The sequence below is a fragment of the Ornithodoros turicata genome, chromosome 7 (assembly GCF_037126465.1).
Source record: "Ornithodoros turicata isolate Travis chromosome 7, ASM3712646v1, whole genome shotgun sequence".
Lineage (NCBI taxonomy): Eukaryota > Metazoa > Arthropoda > Arachnida > Ixodida > Argasidae > Ornithodoros > Ornithodoros turicata.
Genome location: NC_088207.1, coordinates 37,130,332 through 37,149,886, shown reverse-complemented (window position 1 = coordinate 37,149,886; position 19,555 = coordinate 37,130,332). Strand labels below are relative to the sequence as shown.

At 47.7% G+C, this 19,555-nt stretch overlaps 2 protein-coding genes across 2 annotated transcripts in view; one reads left to right on the top strand and one right to left on the bottom strand.

Moving 5' to 3' along the window:
* Positions 1-19,555, top strand: part of LOC135400973 (glutamate receptor ionotropic, kainate 2-like) — a 163,797-nt gene that overhangs the window by 93,577 nt on the left and 50,665 nt on the right. Inside the window, exons 3-7 of the mRNA XM_064633031.1 lie at positions 2,119-2,367; positions 4,270-4,463; positions 5,429-5,482; positions 9,975-10,139; positions 15,419-15,580. Of these exons, the coding sequence (XP_064489101.1) occupies positions 2,119-2,367; positions 4,270-4,463; positions 5,429-5,482; positions 9,975-10,139; positions 15,419-15,580 (824 nt within the window). The remainder of the gene's footprint in view (positions 1-2,118; positions 2,368-4,269; positions 4,464-5,428; positions 5,483-9,974; positions 10,140-15,418; positions 15,581-19,555) is intronic.
* On the bottom strand, positions 11,768-13,527 carry LOC135400974 (uncharacterized). Its single transcript, XM_064633032.1, has 2 exons — positions 13,287-13,527; positions 11,768-12,822 (listed from the first exon to the last, which is right to left on the bottom strand). Exons 1-2 carry the CDS (start codon positions 13,449-13,451, stop codon positions 11,893-11,895), a joined length of 1,095 nt encoding a protein of 364 aa, XP_064489102.1. The 5' UTR covers positions 13,452-13,527; the 3' UTR covers positions 11,768-11,892.

Genomic DNA, 19,555 nt, shown 5'->3' with positions numbered 1-19,555 from the left:
ATGGGAGTGATGCGTGAATAATGATACTACATCCAATCCCTTGGTATGGCATGAAGCCCACAGAAACCGACCTCTGTCTGGCTGACCTTTCCTCTCTGTTTTTTTTTTAAATCAACATATCCTCCCTCCCCCCCCCACACACACACACGGAACTATAAGCTCACCATATACTAATCTATTCAGGGCGTCTGTACACTAGGTTCAGTAAGAGGTATAGGCAATTAGAAGTACAAAGAGGGAAGCTGGTTCTTGATTTTATCTGGTTACAGAACCAGACGTTAACAGAATTACATTACGTATGGAAACCCAAGTATAACTTCTACTCACCGATTGAGCCATTCCTGCGCATCATTTCCTGCACTGATTCTAAGTATAGATTTAATTTTCTGCGTCAGGTGGAGCAGGTGACATTTATTCAACACGTGTTCCTTCAGAATTGCTCTCGTTCGACATTCGGGTGCCGACGTAATAATTACTTTTCAGTAACGACCCCTTCGCCCGACTAATGGCAGACATAATCAAAAACGCATCAAATCGGTTGCCGCTGTTCACGCGGGATAAAAAGTACGGGAACACGTTAGTGTAGCTTTACGTTTCTTTTCCCATTGCTCCGAAGTCCCACTCTCTCTCTCCCTCTCTCTCTCTCTCTCTCTCTCTCTACGCTACGGAACGGCTCGCACTGTGGTTGACAGTGATGAAACACCGGTGTTCCTCCCGCACAGCACCAATAGGCGCCCCGCAGCTTCTAAGTGTTCGTCCTTCTGAACAGGGCACTTCCCGCGCGGTCTGTCATTACGCGTACATCTTAATCGAATACCTTAATGTAGCGCTGCAAGTTTTATGTCTGCACACGTGTCACTTAAATATGCCGCAGCAAAAACGGTCATATCGCTAGGGAACGACGCACACACATACACACACATAAAGAAATGATGATGATGATGCGGGAACGAGCTTTGTATAGGTTGTCATTCATTAGGCGCCTATCGTCATTATCGTTAGCGAAATATAGAGACAGTTCAATAATGGCTCTGAAATAAAAGGAAAGTCGCGCCAATAAAATGTCTTCCAGCAGTAATGAAGCACGCCGGTGAAAAAACAAACGCCGATTTCCCTTTGGATTATTGGGGAGTTCACATTCGCTTTTCTTCGAGAGGTCTTGGAAGCTGCGCGTCCATTACCAGGAAGGAAAAGTCCAAGAGGGTGACGCTAGAACCTGAATTATATCGTTTGTCTACTATCTTGTTGTCACGATCTCTCAGTTCTTGTCACACTAAAGGCTGATGCACATTACTGCGTTTACGGCTGCCTACAGTGTCTTACGTGTACCTTCGTTCCGTCATTAAGGATCTTCCGTTGCAATGATTCGCTGTCAGCGGACGTAACACGCAGGCGCAGTCCGTGTTGAAGTAACACTGTGACATCAATCCATACCGTATGATGTTTCGGTGGACACAATTTCTCATCTCCAGGTGGCACAGATAATTAGAAAATGCATGTTTTCCTCGGAGCGATTTCGCGCTCACGGAAGAGCGGTCTAGCAACACTGGGCTCCACCTCACCGGTATTCTTCGAGTGCGCTTTTCTGTAGGTTCTCTTGTACCGGTAGCGAGTACTTTACAAAGAAATCGAGGAAGCTGATGACTCGCCATCTCGCCATCCATGTCGCACGTAGAAGTTACCAAACGCGTGCCCTAAATCACAGCCGACGGCCGGCGCGAGACCACCTGTCACGTCACACAGGGTACAGGAAACTGGAGTGGGGGAGTGTAGGGTATACCGCCGTAAATGCTGCGTCATACGTATTTCCGTAATGCCTGGTACCCTCCGTGCTTTCCGCTGGTCAAAACGATATTGGTATGTCTATATACCTTCTGCATTAGAAGATAAGTTGGGACCCTTTATTTGCTGTAAACGCCATTTTTAATAAGGCTACGTACATTATACGTTGAGGCTCTTTAGCGATTCCCCCTGCGGCTTCCGTTTCACGCTGGCTTCATTTTGTCAAATGCCCACCAATAATTCTAAGTATCTCAACTATGCATTTTAAAGGCTTTTTCAAAATACGCGGCGGGTTTTGTGGGGGAGGTACAGTGTGCTTACTTTCTATTCCCGCAGTGTGCACAGTCTTACAGCAAGGTGTGGTTGCGGTATTTGGACCTAAGCACCCGGCGACAGCATCACTGGTGCACACGGCCAGCAGTCGTCATCACTTGGTGCATTTCAACTGGGAACAGAATGTACTCCAATGGGATGACTTCTCTTTTTCGCCAGTACCCACGGCCGGCGAGCTTGGCCTAGCCTTGAAGGATCTCATCGCTGCACAGCGTTGGACCCACTTTACCATTATCTACGAACACCCAGATGGTAAGAACGTTACGCCATTATACTGTTGTGGAGCTAGTAAGTGTAGCTACTCAAATCGCAAACAGCCAGTGGGAACTTAGTGCACTCCTTCTCGTGCTTGCCATGAGCGCATCGCAGCCAACGTCCAAATCTATGTCATATACATGTCACAGTGCTGTTTTTGCCGGATTTGCGCATTACCTTCTTTAATGTTGCACTTTCTGCAATCTGCTAGATCGCTTCCTTCCAGCGGACAAATATGGCACAACGCGGCTAAAGTACATGTTCCAGTGCACACGCCTATTTATGGAGAACGATGATCAAAAGACACAACACCTGGAATGTCTTAATTGTAATGTTACCAAACACACCGACCTCTAGACTGCGTGGACCGCGCATAGAGCGCTCTCCTAATAGGAGAGGAGTGCAGCCACTTTCTAGTTGCAGAAGTTCCTTCCAATTGGTGGACAACAGATCAACGTCACGTCCTGGTGGATATATATCGTCCGCTCTGCTTTCGCGGCTGCTGGGCCTAGATAGGACGGGACCTTGCAATTGCAATTTTTAGCTATGATGAACGGCGTTGGGTTTCCCAATTTGGTGTTCCCTTCTAGCCATCTGCTGAAAGGAGCGTTTATTTTCGTTTCTCTGGTTCTCCGCTACTGCCTCCGCAAGCGGTTCGTCGTGCCGAGATAGCAGACGACAACCATACTCCACCGGAAGCGCGTGCACTCATACTTGCGTGGAAAGTGTTGGGGTCGTGCAAACCGAGCAATGCGCAGTCCACGTATACGGCAGTTTCCTGGAGAGTAGCCATCTTGCTTGACGTCACTCGATCGCCATTACAGCATTGTGGGGGCGTCATGCCCGCGCCCAGTGATATGCGCTCCAACCAATACGGCAGTTTCCTCGAGAGGAGCTATGTTGCCTGACGTCACCCGGTCGCCATTACAGCAGTGTGGGGGCGTCATGGCCGAGCCCGGTGATATTGCGCCGAAACCAACCTATACGGTTAGTGCGACCAGGCACTGCAAGGACAATGTGTGTAACAAAGTGTATATATATGCACACGAGCGACATACACACGGTATATTTTAATGGAAGAACAGGCAAAAAACTGCTCATGGGGCGAAAGGTCTGCCGTGTCTTACGTTGGGCATTCGCTTGATGCCGGAATATCGGGAGTGGCGTACTGCGCACATAGCAGACGGCACCATCGGCCCTGTCGTCTGCTACGGGATATCGTGTGGCTTGACAGCAGGGTAGTACTCACGGTTAAAAGAGAAGACATGACGCTGATCGCTCGCGCTCACGTGGCTTCAGAAAGTCATGACCTCTTGCGCATCTTCCGCTGGAATATTCTGGAGGATGTCGCTCGTCGAACACATGGTAACGAGAACAAGCTTGTCTTCCGCGCAAGTTTCGTTGGACCGCTCTTCTTTTTGCTGTTCGCTGACAAAGAAAAGAAAACGCGTCGTGCGGCGGCTTTTTGATGCACCCGTGATGGGCTTCCTTGTGGTCCCATTTCCCGTTGTGTCAATTCTAATGCACTCCTTAAGTAGAAGATGTCAAGGATGAATACGGAACTGCGTGAGGGACATTTCCTCTTAGATTTGTTACATTTGCAACGATTAGCGCTGCGAGGAGATGTACAAGCCGAACCGGATCCTCATGTCACTTTTGTGGCATGACGGAAGAGAAAGTAAATCGACGGGCAAAAGCACGAAGGACTGTGAAGATCGTGCTTTTATGTGTCAGTATCCAGCTTTTAAACGGTTAGGCGACGAAATAAATCATTTCATCACAACGTATTCACCCGGAAGCTGTTGTGGTTAACGTCAGTTCACCCTATATACTCTTGTGAAGTTCGCTTCTGAAATGCAGAAGAACTTTCCTCGTTTTCCTTTTTTTCTTTTTCGGCAGCCTTATTTCGACTAAAAGAAGTGCTTCACCTTCGAAGCAGCGCTGGAGGGCGGAGCTACCATCCTTCGGTAAGACTTCGTCTCCTTCCCCCGGGAGCCGATCACCGGCCCCTTCTACGTGATATCGCCAAGCACGGGGAGAGCAACATCGTGCTCGATGTCGCCGCTTCGAGGCTTACAGATATCCTCAGATATGTAAGTACATATACCGCCATTTTATGAGGCGGGACCCTTTATCCAGCATGTTCCAGCTCCAGAACACTTTTCAAAAATATAATGGTTTAGAACAGAGCTTTTATCTGTGTATTCACACGAGCGACATCCTCACGGAATATTCTAGTGGAAGAAAAAGCGAAAAAGGGATCACCGGGTGGAAGTTCCACCGCGTCTCACGTTGAGCAGTCACACGGTGCAGGAATATCGAGGTGCCGTATACTTCGCACATAGCAGACGACACCATTGATCCTGTCGTCTGCTACGGAATACGTTGTGGCTGAGCCGCAGCATATTCCCTAGTGCACGAAAAGACATGACGTTGAGCACTCGCGCTCACGTGACGGCAGAAAGCTATGACGTTTTCCCCATCTTCCGCTGGAGTATTCTTTGAAATGTCGCCCGTGTGAGTACTGAGTACACGGTATGGGCTCTCTTCTTCGAATTTCCGCATACCTCGCTCATCTGAAGTGCTTCATAGAAACTTAAAGTGGCACAAAAGTTCAAAACTTACTCCACGCGTAATGAAATGCGGCAATGCGGAGCGACTTCTCATTGGCCGCCTCAAACGATTTGTCCAATCATCGCGGGAGATCTTTTGAATAGACCAATAAGAGCCTGCCCCGCTTTGCCGCGCTTCTTGAGGAGGAGACGCAACGGATGAATCCAGTCCCTTTCTTATTACTCTCAAGGTAACGGGAAGGTAAACGTGCGTAGTGTGACGAGTGTTGGATTATGTAATTAGTCAGTTTTAGTACATCGTACGCTATCGCCTTTGCGTACGCAAGAAATAGCGTTGGTGGTTCTGCGCACACGCCAGACATAAACAAAGCTTTGCGCATTGCGCAGAACCACCACGCTCTCCCTTACGTACTCAAGGGCGGCAGCGTTCGATATACTAAAACTTACTATTATCTTGTTCTCTTTGCGCGCTTTATCTTCTACAGGCTCAAGTCGTAGGAATCTTCTCAGAGTATCACAACTACATCATCACGACACTCGTAAGTGTACTTATACCTGCTTCCACGATACAAGTAACGTAACTGTACGGACCACGACCATCAAGCAAGGAATATCCACCGATGGTCTAAGTTTCGAAACACTGGCACCTCGCCAAGCTATAGGAAATATTATATTGGCATAACGTGTGTTTTTGGGCAAGCACCTAATTGGCCGTAATAAGTATAAAGCAGCAACAAGTTTATTTATGTAGAATGTACGTCTTCCTGATTGTTTACGTGGTAGGCTGTGATTTATCCAGACCCCAACACCCCCAACACACACACTCCAAACGTTTGGCGACACACACCCTAACTTTTTCGCCTGTGCACCCCCTACAGGAGGGTTCTTGCTATTTCTGCTGTAATGACATGTCGGTAATGATACGTTGAGCTGTTATGATGTAACTGTACTAATGACACCCCCCTCCCCCTAAATTTTTTGCAACGCCCTTCGTGCTTGGGATTCTGGATAAACCGCTGTCGGCAGGCAATTCAGAAATTTCATGTAACGTTCTGGCATTACGCTTTGGCGTAGGGTTAGGCTAGGTAACTGACTTAATTTCAAGTATTAGTTAGTAAATAACCATTTGACTAAGTCGATTAATAAAGTGTAATTAATTAAATTACGGTTACGGAGTTTTTGGTGCAAGGTTAAATTAGTCGAAATAATGTAATTAGTTTATATTAACTAATTTAATTAAAAAGTTACCAAAATACATTCTACGCACAAAACTTCCCCGATCCCTCCAACGAAGAGAGCCCGTTCTTTTATCCTTCTTTTAAACGAAAATCTCACATTCAAGTACTTACAGGTAAACAAATCAATAACGGAGATCATTTAGATCGCCATAGACTGCCTTTATAACTTTGTATCAGAAGACTAGTGAAACTTACATTTTACCTTACACGTGGTAGGGGATACACGGCGGCTGCCGTTTTGAAGAAACCTATTTGTGAAACACGAGGGAAGACAGCAGCTGTTATTGTGTACGCTCTGCCCCTGGGACATGTCCGCGCGCACGTAATTAGGGCGCGTTTATTTTCCTTCTCTCTCTCTCTTTTTTTTTTTTTTTTTTGTCTTTGCACGTTGCGTTTGAACGTTGCGTCTCAGCAACTGCTGTGGAAGGACATTGCAGTTGGACGATAGCAAAGGACACGCCGAACACATGCGTTCTCTCGCATTCGTGTAGCCCACTCTCATGTATAACTACGGGGAGGGGAGGAAAAAATGGCCCCGGAAGAAATGGTCCCGACGGCAAAGGTGGGAAAAAATGGTCCCATCCCAGTCGCGTGCGGGAAACTACCAACGGCGAACTGAGACAAACTTTGACATATAAATAACCTAATTAACCTAAGAATAAACTAACCAACATGCTGCGCTCTCTTTCCACAGCTTGTGTCGCAAGCAAGAGACACTCCGGACGCGGGACCATTTTTTCCGCCCTTGCCGTCCGGGACCATTTCTTGCGGGGCCGTTTGTTCCGGGAGCATTCTGTCCAGAACTCACTACGCGGCGTACTCTCCATTGGTGACTTCGTGGCCATGGAAATGAAATAGCAAGAGAAAAAACTAAGAAGGCAGTAGTTGCTGCAGATTTCAAGACCAGAAGAACATACCATGTTCTATTGAAGGCTGGAGGAGGGGTCGATTCACGATGGTTGGCCACGCGCATGTGGTTATGAACTGGAGATTGTATCGACACTAGAAGACATGCAATAGACCTTTTTAGAAAAGCAAGCCTCACCTGTGGCACGCAAGGACTCATGGGAACTTAGAGTACCTTCAAGCATTACTGGTCGGCCAGAGGCGGAAGTACAGGTCAGCAGGGGTAAACCATAACCGAAGCAGATGACAGAGCAGTGTCCCTCAAAGTTCCCATACTGCTTTGCGCCGCGCGCTTGGTGGCGCGCGCATCTTTTTAAAATCGTCTATTATGAATGGAAACAGTAGGCAGTAAAAAAAGTGGGCAAATCCGCATGGTTTCCTTTGTACGAATACTTCAGACACAGCCGCAAAGAAGGGCCTGCCGTCCAACTTTAATAAGGCTGAGCCACCTGTCTATATGTCCCGTTGACGGCGAAATGGAAACCCGTTTGCCATATTGCTGTCAAAAACCAGCTTTTCTGGCGAGTCTTTATGAACTGTTGACTCGCGCAGAGTCTCCGGAGATATTTTATTTACGAAAGTTTCAGGAATGGAGTTGCTACGACGTGTCGGTGGCATCCGCAATTTCGTCTATGTCCCCCGCTACAATTCCTAGCGGCGCTGCGGTGCATTCAAAATAAATCAATGACTTTTTGCTCCCTTTATGCTATCTCCTCTTTTGTAGCCCAGCTTCGACGAGCTTTCGTCGAGCGCGATACATTCCATTTCTACGTCTGAATCTCGAGAAGGCATTTGAGACTCGGCGGCGGACACTTCCGAGCACGGGCAACAACGTATAAAGTTGGCAGCCGGAGCATGCAGACATTTCTGAATGCGTGAATCTAACGTGCATTATAATTAGTTTCGTTGTTCAACCACCAGATGGAGGTCTGAAATTAGCAACATCGCCGGGCGTCGTTTCCGATGGCGCTCTGTTGGCCTGTTGGTAATTAACTGTCACGCGAGAACGTCAAAACACCAGGGGCACATTACACGACATTAGGCAAATTAAAATTAAATGACGCAGGCTAGAAATGGCAGCCACATCTGAGACTGCACTCCTTTTTCTTGTTTTCTGGCTCGTTCTGTTCTGGTACGTTTCACTCTCGTTTAGGAAGCACAGATTAGTGTACAAGTACAAAGGAACAAGCGTATACGCACAAAGAAAAGGGGTGAAAAGGGACATTATTTGGTTTGGTTTGGTTTCATAGAACCAAAAGTCTGTCTATTATCCATAAGTTGATTACTGCAAAACCTTGCAATGCCTGTGTACACTCTGAAAATAGAACTTCACATTGCACTCCGAAGGCCATCCATTGCACAGGATGTTGTCGCTCTTAGTATGTTGAAAACGCGAAGCGTACGCCTTTTTTGTGACATAACTGTGTAAGTGAGACGAAAAGGAGTGCGCCTCCCGTTTTCAACAAAAGAACGATGTCATTCGGGATGACGGTTGCCTAGGAACGTGTTATGCGGTGAAGTTCTGTTTGAAGAAAGCAGATAACCAAAGCACACACATATCGAAGTAAAGTCGAAGAATAGGTGGCGTCAGATGTGGAACGTGATGTCCTCCCGTCAGGGTGAGAGACTCACTCAGTATTTAGTAGTATTTAGTAGAAGCATTAAATACTTCAATGGCTTTGCACTGGGCTTTCAGTGGTGAGTCTCTCAGCCTGACAGGAGGACATCACGTTCCACGTGACCCTCTGAGGCCACCCACTCAAACGATGCCCACCTGCGCACTGCTGGTGATGGCCCAAGAAGGCCGAAACAGCTGTCCAGTGCGGGTGTGGCGACGTTTGGGACTTGCAAACACATGTTCTACGTGCAGCCAAAGAGCTTCGGCTACTTTTCTTCTCCAAGTCGAGGAATAGTTGTTTAATGTATAAGTATAATCGCGGTATCACTGGTATGTGCTGCATTCCGACGAATTCGTTTTCTTTTCCCACGTCCGACGCCTATGTCCCAGAATTTAGTACCGGAGAACCGGAGCGTGACAGTAACGTCTGTGGTAATGCTGGAGTACGTTTCCACAGAGCCGTAAATAATTATCAGTAATGCACGTCATTGAATGTAGGCCCCAGCTCGAATGGTCATACGAGGAAGCCGCGCACATCCTTGAATTTACATGGAGCAGAGGAGAACTGGCATTTGATGCTCTGGGGGCACTTGGGAGTAGATCATGTGAGGCAATAACAGTAAGCCGGCCTGGCCAATCGTTATTCGCGGCTGCCATTTGCTTTGGACAAACAGGCCCCATCGGTGGTAGGCTGCTCTACTATAGTTTACGATAACGGCCCCATTGCTTTACACCAAACGCAATATATTTTCATGAAGGTCAGTCGGAGTGTGACAACGATGCTTCCAATCGGGTTGGCTTCCACCAGTCACCACTATTTGAGGATCGAGGTTGAAGTTTGTTGAGGTTGGTTTGAAGACGCCGGTTGTGGCACTCGGTGCGTTAGCCGCAAATTGTCCTTGCAATGTTTAATACTAGTATTATTTTTCACTGCTGGTAAACTTGGAGTCATTTCTAGTCGATGGTATGTGGCAGCCGCCGGGCTTCTCTGAGCTACCCGATTCCGTGTGTTCGGATCGCGTCGCGATTGCAGCTTCTCATTCGTGTAATCATATCATTGACTCAGTAAAAAGAGGGATAATTTCACGATCCAAATAAGATCATTTCGAGTGCCCAAACCGGGACTGTGCCGGTGTAGGTGCATAGGAACTCAGCAGATCATCTGTAAAAGCGTGCCGCCGTAAAAATGGGACATTTGGGATCGCTAAATGTTATGTTGTGGTACAGTATAGAACAGCATACCGACGTGTATGTGCCTCTTACCGACAGGATTTACATATGGTTGACCTAACGGACTTCCAGAGCGTGGGAGCAAACGTGACGGGCTTCCAGCTGCTCAACGGAGATTTATGGGAAGACAAGAAAGCCGTCGACAGCTACAACAAAATGGGCATCATGCCACTTTTTCTACGAAGCAGACGGCCACAACTAAAGGTCAGCTTTCATATCTATTTATCGTGCACATTTTCGGCTAGTACACGCACAAGATTATCTGCAACACTGTAAGAAAAAAAGGAGTATAAATGGGGAGTAATTGCATCTTCTACTCCCCTAGATTGCAATTACTCCCCATTTTAGTCCCCTAAGCCCGACATTTACTCCCCAGTACTGCAAGTAGTCACTGAACTTTGCAAATGGTCTCCTGAATGGAATAGTCTACGTAAATATGTGCTCTTGGTCAATTTGATGGCATAAGGCTCTAAACCCAGCCGACTTAGCAATTTTCCACCCACACAGAGTAAGAAACAGCACTTCTTTCTTCGCAAATTGTGCCCTAGGTATGTCGCCAGATTATATATCACTCGATATATCACGGTTGACGGTTTAATTCAAAGTAATTTCATTCATGCATACAAATTTTGTGCCTCGGTCTCTTAGAACAGAGCGTGAAATGCAGACCCCACCGTGTGACATTAATTTACTCCCGTGCATTTACTCCCGAAAGGGACCATTTTTTGTGGCAATGCATTTAGTCCCCAAAAGGAGTAAAATTACTCTTTTTCTTAGAGTGAACAATGAAACGTTCTGCTGCGACACCAATGACCGACACGAGCACCCTCGATATTTGCTCATTTCCGATTTGTTTACCGAGGCACGAGGAACTGCCCAAACTGAGAAGCATTTGTGCAGCTTGTTCTGCAGTTAGCAAAAGAGCGTGGAAATTCTGTGGTATAGAGTCGGTAAGCCGTCAGGAAACCGCAGAGGGCGGTGTCGGCGCCGAAGCTCCTCCCTGTTCTGCACTATAACTATAGGTTGCCGTTCTGCGACTTCGCTGCCGCCGAGTTCGGGATTGCGCCTTCACTGTAGCTGAGTAAGGGCGTAATCTGCGCCACCTTTGTCATGCTCGCAGCTTTAGTTATAGTACAACTGAAAACGTGTAACGCTGTAACAATTAACACCGGCGGCATGGCCGAGCGGGTTAAGGCGTCACGCTCGTTGGTGGTAGCGAAGGTCGTGCTGAAGGCTGGGAGGCGGTGGGTTCGAATCCTACCACCGGCTGTGCTGTCTGAGGTTTTCCCTGGGTTTTCCGAAGACTTTCCAGACGAATGTCGGCACAGTTCCCACTGAAGTCGGCCTAGAACACATACTAACACCCCTGTCCCACACTCCTTCCTGCTGTCCGCTCTCCATCTGTTCACATCTGTACGCCGCTCATATAGCCACAGTTGCTTCGCGGCGTTAACACGAACTAAAAAAATCAACAATTAACCCTTCCCCCGACACAGGTTGCAGTGAGGTTAAGGATTTGACGAAGTTTATAGTCAATACAATAGGTCATTTGAAAAAGCTCCAGGGAGCCGCGCGCGCCCTGGCAGGACGTGCCGGGAAATGCTGTGCAATACGACAGCGATTTGCTACGGTGTCCGATCGTCGTCGTACACAGTCGCTGTCGTTTTGCACAGCATTTCCCTGCATGCGCTCCCACGGCGCGCGCTGCTTCCTGGAACTTTTGCAAATGGCCTATCCACAAGGACTCCACACGCATTCCTGAACACTGACGGTTCCTCCTTGCTCTGCCAGCTCACTGCGTCAATACGTTGCATAAACAGAAAATTAGATAACATTTTACGATTGTTTAATACAACGCCATCATAGACAATGGTATTGATTCTAAGTATATGGAGAGCGAACCTTTATCGCCGATATTCGTGTCGCTGCCCATTTATCACCCATGGATGCGATGCCGTCAGAATGCCCGGCTCCAGGCACCTTCCTCTTGCTTGATTTTCGCTTCTTCTATCAGACCAGATATTTCCGAAATGATCACCGAGACAGCGACTAGGCCCGCCGCTGCGTAACTCAGCGTTCCCGTAGCCTCTCCCAGTAGGAGTTTGGCCATAGCGCACGAAACAGCCAGGTCAATTACGTAGAGAAATATGTTGGTCATTGCGTAGCTCTCAAGGTCTCTCGCCTTGTCCAGGAAGTAGACAGACGCGAAGCTGATCTTCGCAATGAAGACCATCACCCCCATGTCATGCTCGTCAAAGAGCTGCCACGGCCGATCAAGGGATGCTGCCATGCAGCACGATGCGAACAGGGCCACAAGAGACCAGTGGAAGATCAGTACGGCTTTCGGGATGCCGCTGGTCAAGTCTGCGAAGTAGCGAGTGATCGCCCTCAGAACGGACGACGTGATACTCAGTCCGAATCCCAAAGAGAACAGCCCAGTGTCCTCCCCTTGCCCCGTTCGGTAGACCAAGTTGGATAGCACGACCATGCAGAAGGCAGCGATGGTCATGCTCATGGGTAGTAGCTGGACAAAGATCATGGACGAGCGGCCGCGGGTGATGCACTGCGACCCGAGGAAGAGCATGGGACTGACGCTGCTGAGGACGAAGGAGTCGACAAGAGTCAGGTATCGAAGGGCGAAGAGGCGAGTGAACAGCGAGGTGACGACCAGGATGCTTCGGAAGAAGAGAGCGAACTGGGCGTTCAGTGCCCCGTACGGCACTGATACCCCTCCCATGCAGGTCATGATGCCGACGAACACGCCAACGCTGACGTGGAACAGTAGCTTAGCCATCGCAGTAGCTGGGCTGAGCTTTACGGTGAGTGCCAGCAGAGTCCAAAAGATGCTAGAGCTTGCAGATAGGACACATCCTTCCCAGGAGAACACCTGAGGAAAAAGAGAAGACGAAATCAAGTACAGTGATGTGTACATAGTTATGTTGGTTTGTACATCATGTCCTCCAACTTTAGATTGCCTAAAGACTGCCAGAAAAATGGCTTGACATGTCCAGGAGTGCTGGCTGTGTTACAACTGTACCATAGCCGATTCCCAGACACTTCGGACGTCAAAGTCTGAACCACGCGTTAACCAGCATTACTAGCAAGTCGAAGTGCATAACAAATATCTCGGGTGCATAGAATTGGCAGTACCCCAGCCTTGGCATATCATTGCAAATCTACTGGAGTAGACTCCCCTTTTGGGTTGGAGAGGTGGACAGCAAATCGATGGGCCACGGTAAGTCGAAAGGGTAAGTCCCTTTACGGCATGATGCTGCTGTTCAAGTGGCCAAAGTCTCGTGTTTCGACGCGACGTAGCGGAAGCTCGAACACTTCTGTATCGTGCACACGTACCTGAGGACCAGCCGCGGGGGCCTCGGTGACATTGGGTGCTTCAGCCCCGTAGCCCGTAGGGGTGGCGATTGAAGAAATACTCTTCCTCCAGTTTCCGCTCAATTCCATTTCTCGTCCCGTGGCCCCCACAGAGGAGACGGGACGCGAGTAGGATTCCGACGACATCGCTGCCTGCTTATGGTTAGTTCTTCTCCAAGAATGTTCTCAGACAGGTACCAGCTACGCAAATGCACGAGCGCCTCGCTTGGTCATCTTCTTCTACAAGCATGGCAACTATTGCATCGAATATTGATTTTTTGGAAGAAACAACGTGGAGATGTTAGTCGCATGCTCGCGGTGCAATAGAATGATTCTGTCAGTAAATATCAATACTCTATCAATCGGTTTTCTTCGCCGTAATTTGAAGCTTGCTTCCCCTGAAGTTCGCCATACACTACTTTTGTCCGTCCGAAACTGGAATATGCCTCAGCAATATGGGATCCCCCGCAACAATACCTTACACACCGTATCGAGTCCATCCAGAACGTAGTGGTCCGGTTCATTGTTTCTAATTAGTCATATTCATCAAGTGTCTCAAGCACGAAATCATCATTAGGTATGCCATCTCTGCAACATCGTAGGTTCTTTGCGAGAGTATGCTTATTCCGCAGGTTCTATCACAATCCTTCTCTTTGTAGACATTACATAACACCAGCGCGAACTGTTTTTCCACGCATTGACCATCCTCACAAAGTAGAACGACAACAGTGCCGTACGTCTCATTTCATGAACTCATTTTTTCCGCAAACGGCCATTTCGTGGAATAGCCTCCCTCACCACATAGTCGAACTTACTAACCCTCATCAATTTCGCACCGCTGTATCTAATAATTTCTCTGTGTCTGTTTAGCCGTGAATTCACGATTGACGTTGCATTGTACCTACCAGCCTCTATGTGCCCCCCCCCCCCATGTAATGCCCTGTGAGGGCCTTTGGGGTATGTGAATAAATAAATAAATACCTTTATCAGCTAAAATTTGGGAGAGGTGTCGTGCGAAGATATACTTGTTAAATATTCCTGCTGCTGTGAATTTATTCCCGCACTTTTCGAAACTATTCCTTGTTCGCCCATCTAAAAGCCGTCAGCCCTGCTCGAAGGGCTGACAGCAATCCCTTCAGCTCTGCACATTCACTTTCCAAGGTCCACGACCATACGCAATGCGTGACACTGTCAGCAAAAAAGTTCAGAAAGTTATGCCCGCAAGTTTTCCACGCTCTTTTCGTGCTTCTCACTTACTTTCGTATCACCCTTGGCTTATTATTGGATTTGGATATTGATCGAGCAGTTCAAGAGCGGAGTGCATGGCGATGGCAATTGCGCTGCATGTGGCAGTGCTGCAAGTGGCAATTGAAGTATGGAATTTCGCCAAGATCACTTTACAAGATACTTTCCTTTTCTTTTTAATGTTTCGCCGAGAAATTGACAACGCCACGGTCTACTTCCACGAACGCTGAGGAAATTCCTCAGTGGTGTCCCTTATTGCCCTATCCCCCCTTATCCTCATCCCCCTCCTTGTCCCCTTATTATCCCTATTGTCTTCAAAGCTACTCCTTGGGGCAGTACTGCCAAAGCTATACTGCAGGACGGCGCTGAGGAATTTCCTCAACGTTCGTGTAACCGGGACGTGATATCAAACAATCGAACTGAGTTGAAAGCGATAACTTGATATGAAGACGGCTTCGAAATTTCAGACATTCGTGGTCGTAAACGTGCCCTTAATGAACAGTAACTAACAGTAAGTTGTCAGTAACGACCGTGTTCAGAGGTGTGGTAGGGTGAAGGTTACTAATCTAGAAAACTTTCTACGTCCAACTGGCACACATCATTTCATTTCTTTTCACTGTTGGGCATTCCATCGTGGCACAATTGGTATCCGTTATGTATGCTGGCCTCAAGCAAACACGAGGAAAAGCGGGTTAAAATACATCCGAGGCGTCATTTTTTCTAGTAACAATGGCCAGTGATCTCAGCTGAAGTGTTGTTACAACGTTTCTGTCCGTCTTCGTGCAATTTCGATATTCGGCGTTGTTTTCACTAGCTTGCTCGCACCTTATCACTTCTGATTCGACGTTTCTTGCTTCCTCTTTCCGCAGCTTGATTCAGCGCTGACACAGGATGCGCTTCACAGTCTGGTCAGTGGATTACAAACACTGTCGCATATGCGCAGTTTGAGCCGTCCCCCAGCCGTTCGTTGTGGCGCTGTCAGCTCCAGGCCCTGGTCATACGCCCTCCACCTCACCAGCGCCATCAAAAAGGTAAGCCAACGAGGAAGACGCGTAGCTCCTACAGAAACTGTGTCCAACTATATACTATAAAACTCGACGATCATAAAGTTCGATAGATGGAACTGAACTTATGAAGAATGCGAAGACAGGAGGAGGGTGTGTGCGTGCGTAGGTGGTGCAACTATGGCGTGATCCGAGACAATGTGTTGGGTCGATGAGGTTCTGTTACGGACGGATGGGACAGTCAACCAAAAATGTGTTCTACGTTAAAATTCGTGGACAGTCCTCATTCGCGCTTATTCTGCATTTGACGAGGTACTGCATAAACAGTACAACGAATTGTTGTGTCAGTGGGTAACGGAATTGCAAACGGGTCGTTAAGCAAATATTCAGACAGAAAGCACTTTGTACCGGCAGTGTCCCTTAGCGGATACCGCGTCCGCTGGTTTGTGGTAAGGTAACGCTGAAGAATGGGAGGTAGCGCTTTCGAATCCCACCACTGGCTGCGCTGTCCGAAGTTTCAATGCGTTAGCGTTAGAACACCCAAGTTGGAAAATCGTGACCGTCTGGTGGATGTGTGAAGCCTCCAAGGAGGAAGGAAAACCAAGGAGGGACCACATCCGTTTGTTTCCGAATCACGCAAGTGTAGTGGAAGTGACGACATATAGTGCACGTCATATAGATCAGGTGACCGGAGCCGACCAATCTGCGGTGAGACGTCGCCACAACTGGGACAAACAATGCAGCGGTTCAGCTACCAGCGTAGGTCGCATCGGCATAGACCGTGTTGGTAGATCGGCATAGATACGAGACACTAGCGACAGACAAGTTATGCGATTAATTTCGTAGCAGTGTCGTGAACTTAAAGGAGAAACAATTACGGTTCAATTAAGCTACGATTAAGCTACATGATCGGCCCGGTTTAACATTTGAATCGAGATCAACGATCCTTTGACTTGAATTTAACGCTTAACTCTGCTTCACTTACGGGAGTTACTTTCACTGAAACATTCATTATGTCAGCAACTTCCCTTTGTGAAAAAGAATTTAGTGTTAGCTTCACGTTTTAGCAACGCTTATCTCGATTCGAAGTTAGTGTAACCGTGCTGCGGCCTGCTCTCACCTCACCGAAACTTCCAGAATCGCGTGGAATGAAGTCACACACTCCCTCCTTCTTTTCTTTCCTCCATGGAAGCCTCGGAGAGAACCTCTCTTCTCCCTTCCTCCTCCGATGCCCGCGTGCTGCGCATGCGCACTGGTAGAGGGAAGACCTCTCTCTCTTTCTGTCTCTCTCTCTCTCTCCGGCAGCGGAGGCAAAGCGACGTAAGCGCCAGAGGACTGCGGTGCAGTCGGTGCGCGGCCGTGCGGCCGTCGTCGTTGCACTTCGCTGGACGTCTGTTGAACGTTCTTCGATAGTCTTCTAAGCGGCTGCGTTTGTTTGCTGAAGAGAATACGTCTAATGCTAACGCATTTTTTTCAGAGCGGCCTGTCCTGTCATTGGTCGCCTCAGACGATTTGCCCAATCAGCGCAGGAGATCGTTTGAGGAGACCAATCAGAGACTATCTCTCCGCATTATCGGGCTTCTTGAGAGCGATGAGAATTTTTTGCACTTTAGTGCCCTTTTTACACTCCATTTATCACCATCGTCAAAGACGGTGCCTTAGCTTCTTCTTCTTCTTTTCTTTTTTTTCTTTTTTTCACAATGCGTGCGAACATAACATGTTGCAGCATAAGACCACCATGTCCCTAATATAAATCTTGTGCTGGGCATATGCGCTGTCACCCATCGGTAACTTATGCCTATAAGGGAAGCCCACTGGTTTGGTTTGAAGGGCACAGTGGCCTAACATTCTGGTTAACTGGCTTGATGTAGTAAACTGTCTTCGGGACCAGTTATTCTATATTTGTATATACTTCGAAGTTTTGATGACAACGACACTAACTACATGAATGACAATGAGATGAGGTGTTTCACCGCAACAATTGCGGTACCATATCTCTGTGCATGTGGGATAACATATGAGTGGGATGACGCTGAAAAAGATCAGGCATACAAACACACACACACACATGACAAACCCAAATGAGATATCACACACGCGGGTGCGTCTAACTGATGGGAACAGTAGTTCATCCGGTCGGCCACCGGAGATGCAGCGCTGTGAAGATGACGAGCTCGTTATTCGCGTTCATTTGCTCATTCATTTCTCGTATAGTTTCGGGTTCCGCACATACCGTCTTTTATTCTTTCTTCGCTCATTTCATCGGACTTTCAGTAATAAAACGACCGCAGTATATCTCAATCAATAACTTTAGCCTCAGTCAGTACATCAGTAAGTTCCTTGTAAAGGTCCATCGATCTCGCTGCGTAGCAGTGCGGCGTATTGTCCGTGCACACTATAGGGTGCGAAACTTGTGCGTAGATTTTAATGGCCAGCGGCATGGCTGAGCGGGGTCAAGGTGTCCCGCTCGTCGGCGGTAGCCAAGGTCGTGCTGAAGACTGGGAGGTGGTGGGTTCGAATCCTACCACCGGCTGTGCTGTCTGAGGTTTTCCCAGGGTTTTCCGAAGACTTTCCAGACGAATGTCGGCACAGTTCTCCATGAACTCGGCCCAGGAAGCATACTAACCCTGTCCCCCACTCCTTCCTGCTGTCCTCTATCCATCTGTCCACATCTGTACGCCGCTCATAGCCATAGTTGCTTCGCGGCGTCGAAATAAAAAAGAAAAATATTTTAATCAACGTTTCTCATCTGTGCTGTAGAGCGACATCAACGTTTGGGATAACATTATCCCTGCGTAGAGAGCACCTTGAACAGCCGCCCGTTTTTAGCGTCCTTGGCATAATTCACGTATTTTCGACACACAGACTGATAGATCCACACTTGCGCAGACTACATCCGACACATTTTCCCCTACACTAAATAGGAACTATAGTGTTGTGCGTGTCAGCGCCGTAGGACAAGCTCTTTTGTCTTATTCAGGAGTTCCTTGTGGAAGAGAGGCCCCATATCCCGACCCCTCGTGCAAGAGGTATAACTGAACACAGGTGAATAGGTGAATAATTCAGTTCACTCATGAAAGAATGACAGCCTTCGTTAGGTGGCTCACCGAAAAACACTGCCTGATGGGTACCCGAACGAAGAATGATACCCTCGTCCTGTACGAGTTGCATCGCAGGAAGAAGGATTGTTGTGTCAGCTTCCGTTCCCTCTGTGCTTAGCATGATATGATGGGTTGGAGTTGTGTTCCCAAGGGGTCGTGGTCAGTCTTACTGGTGTCGTTTGTGGTACGCATTTGTGAATATGTTACTGTCGTACATGTATATGTTGATTTATGTCTTGGTCATGTTGGCTGATGGCTCATGGGGGGATACTTATGATATTGGGAGATAATCAACATTCACTTACGTTAACTGGATTCATTCCATGCTTTAGTGTATGAGGTGGTGGTGCTGATGAAAGGGCTCGCCGTTGTCGGCCTCACTTTAGTGTATGAGCATCTCGAACAACGTGTGCAACGATCGAATGAGGGTTCGATAGATAAAGCGCGCGGAATACAAACGGTAGTGAGAACGGCACGAATATTTCGTCTAGTACACTCTTAAAAGACGGGTAATAGGTAAGAAATAATAATAATAAATAATAATAATAATGACGAATAATGGATAACAAAAGGGAGGTAATAGGTTAGGTAATTTGAGTATATCTAATACTTATATAAGGTAGAAAGAAAAAAAAAGAAATGGTGGTGGTGGTGATGGAACTGCTTGCCGTAGTCGGCCACGCTCAGGCGGGCAACGTCACGACTATCGCAGGGGGATCGTGCGTCCTTGGCCGACTTCACAGGTAACTGTGCCGACATTTGTCTTAAAGGGAGACTCCGGCATAATCCGAAACTATTATAGTGGCCGCGTAAATAAGTTCGATACATTCTTCCGAAATAAGAAATAAAGTTGATTTGCCAGTCGGGAACTCGTCAGTTGCTGAAAGAGCTGGGAAGCTCA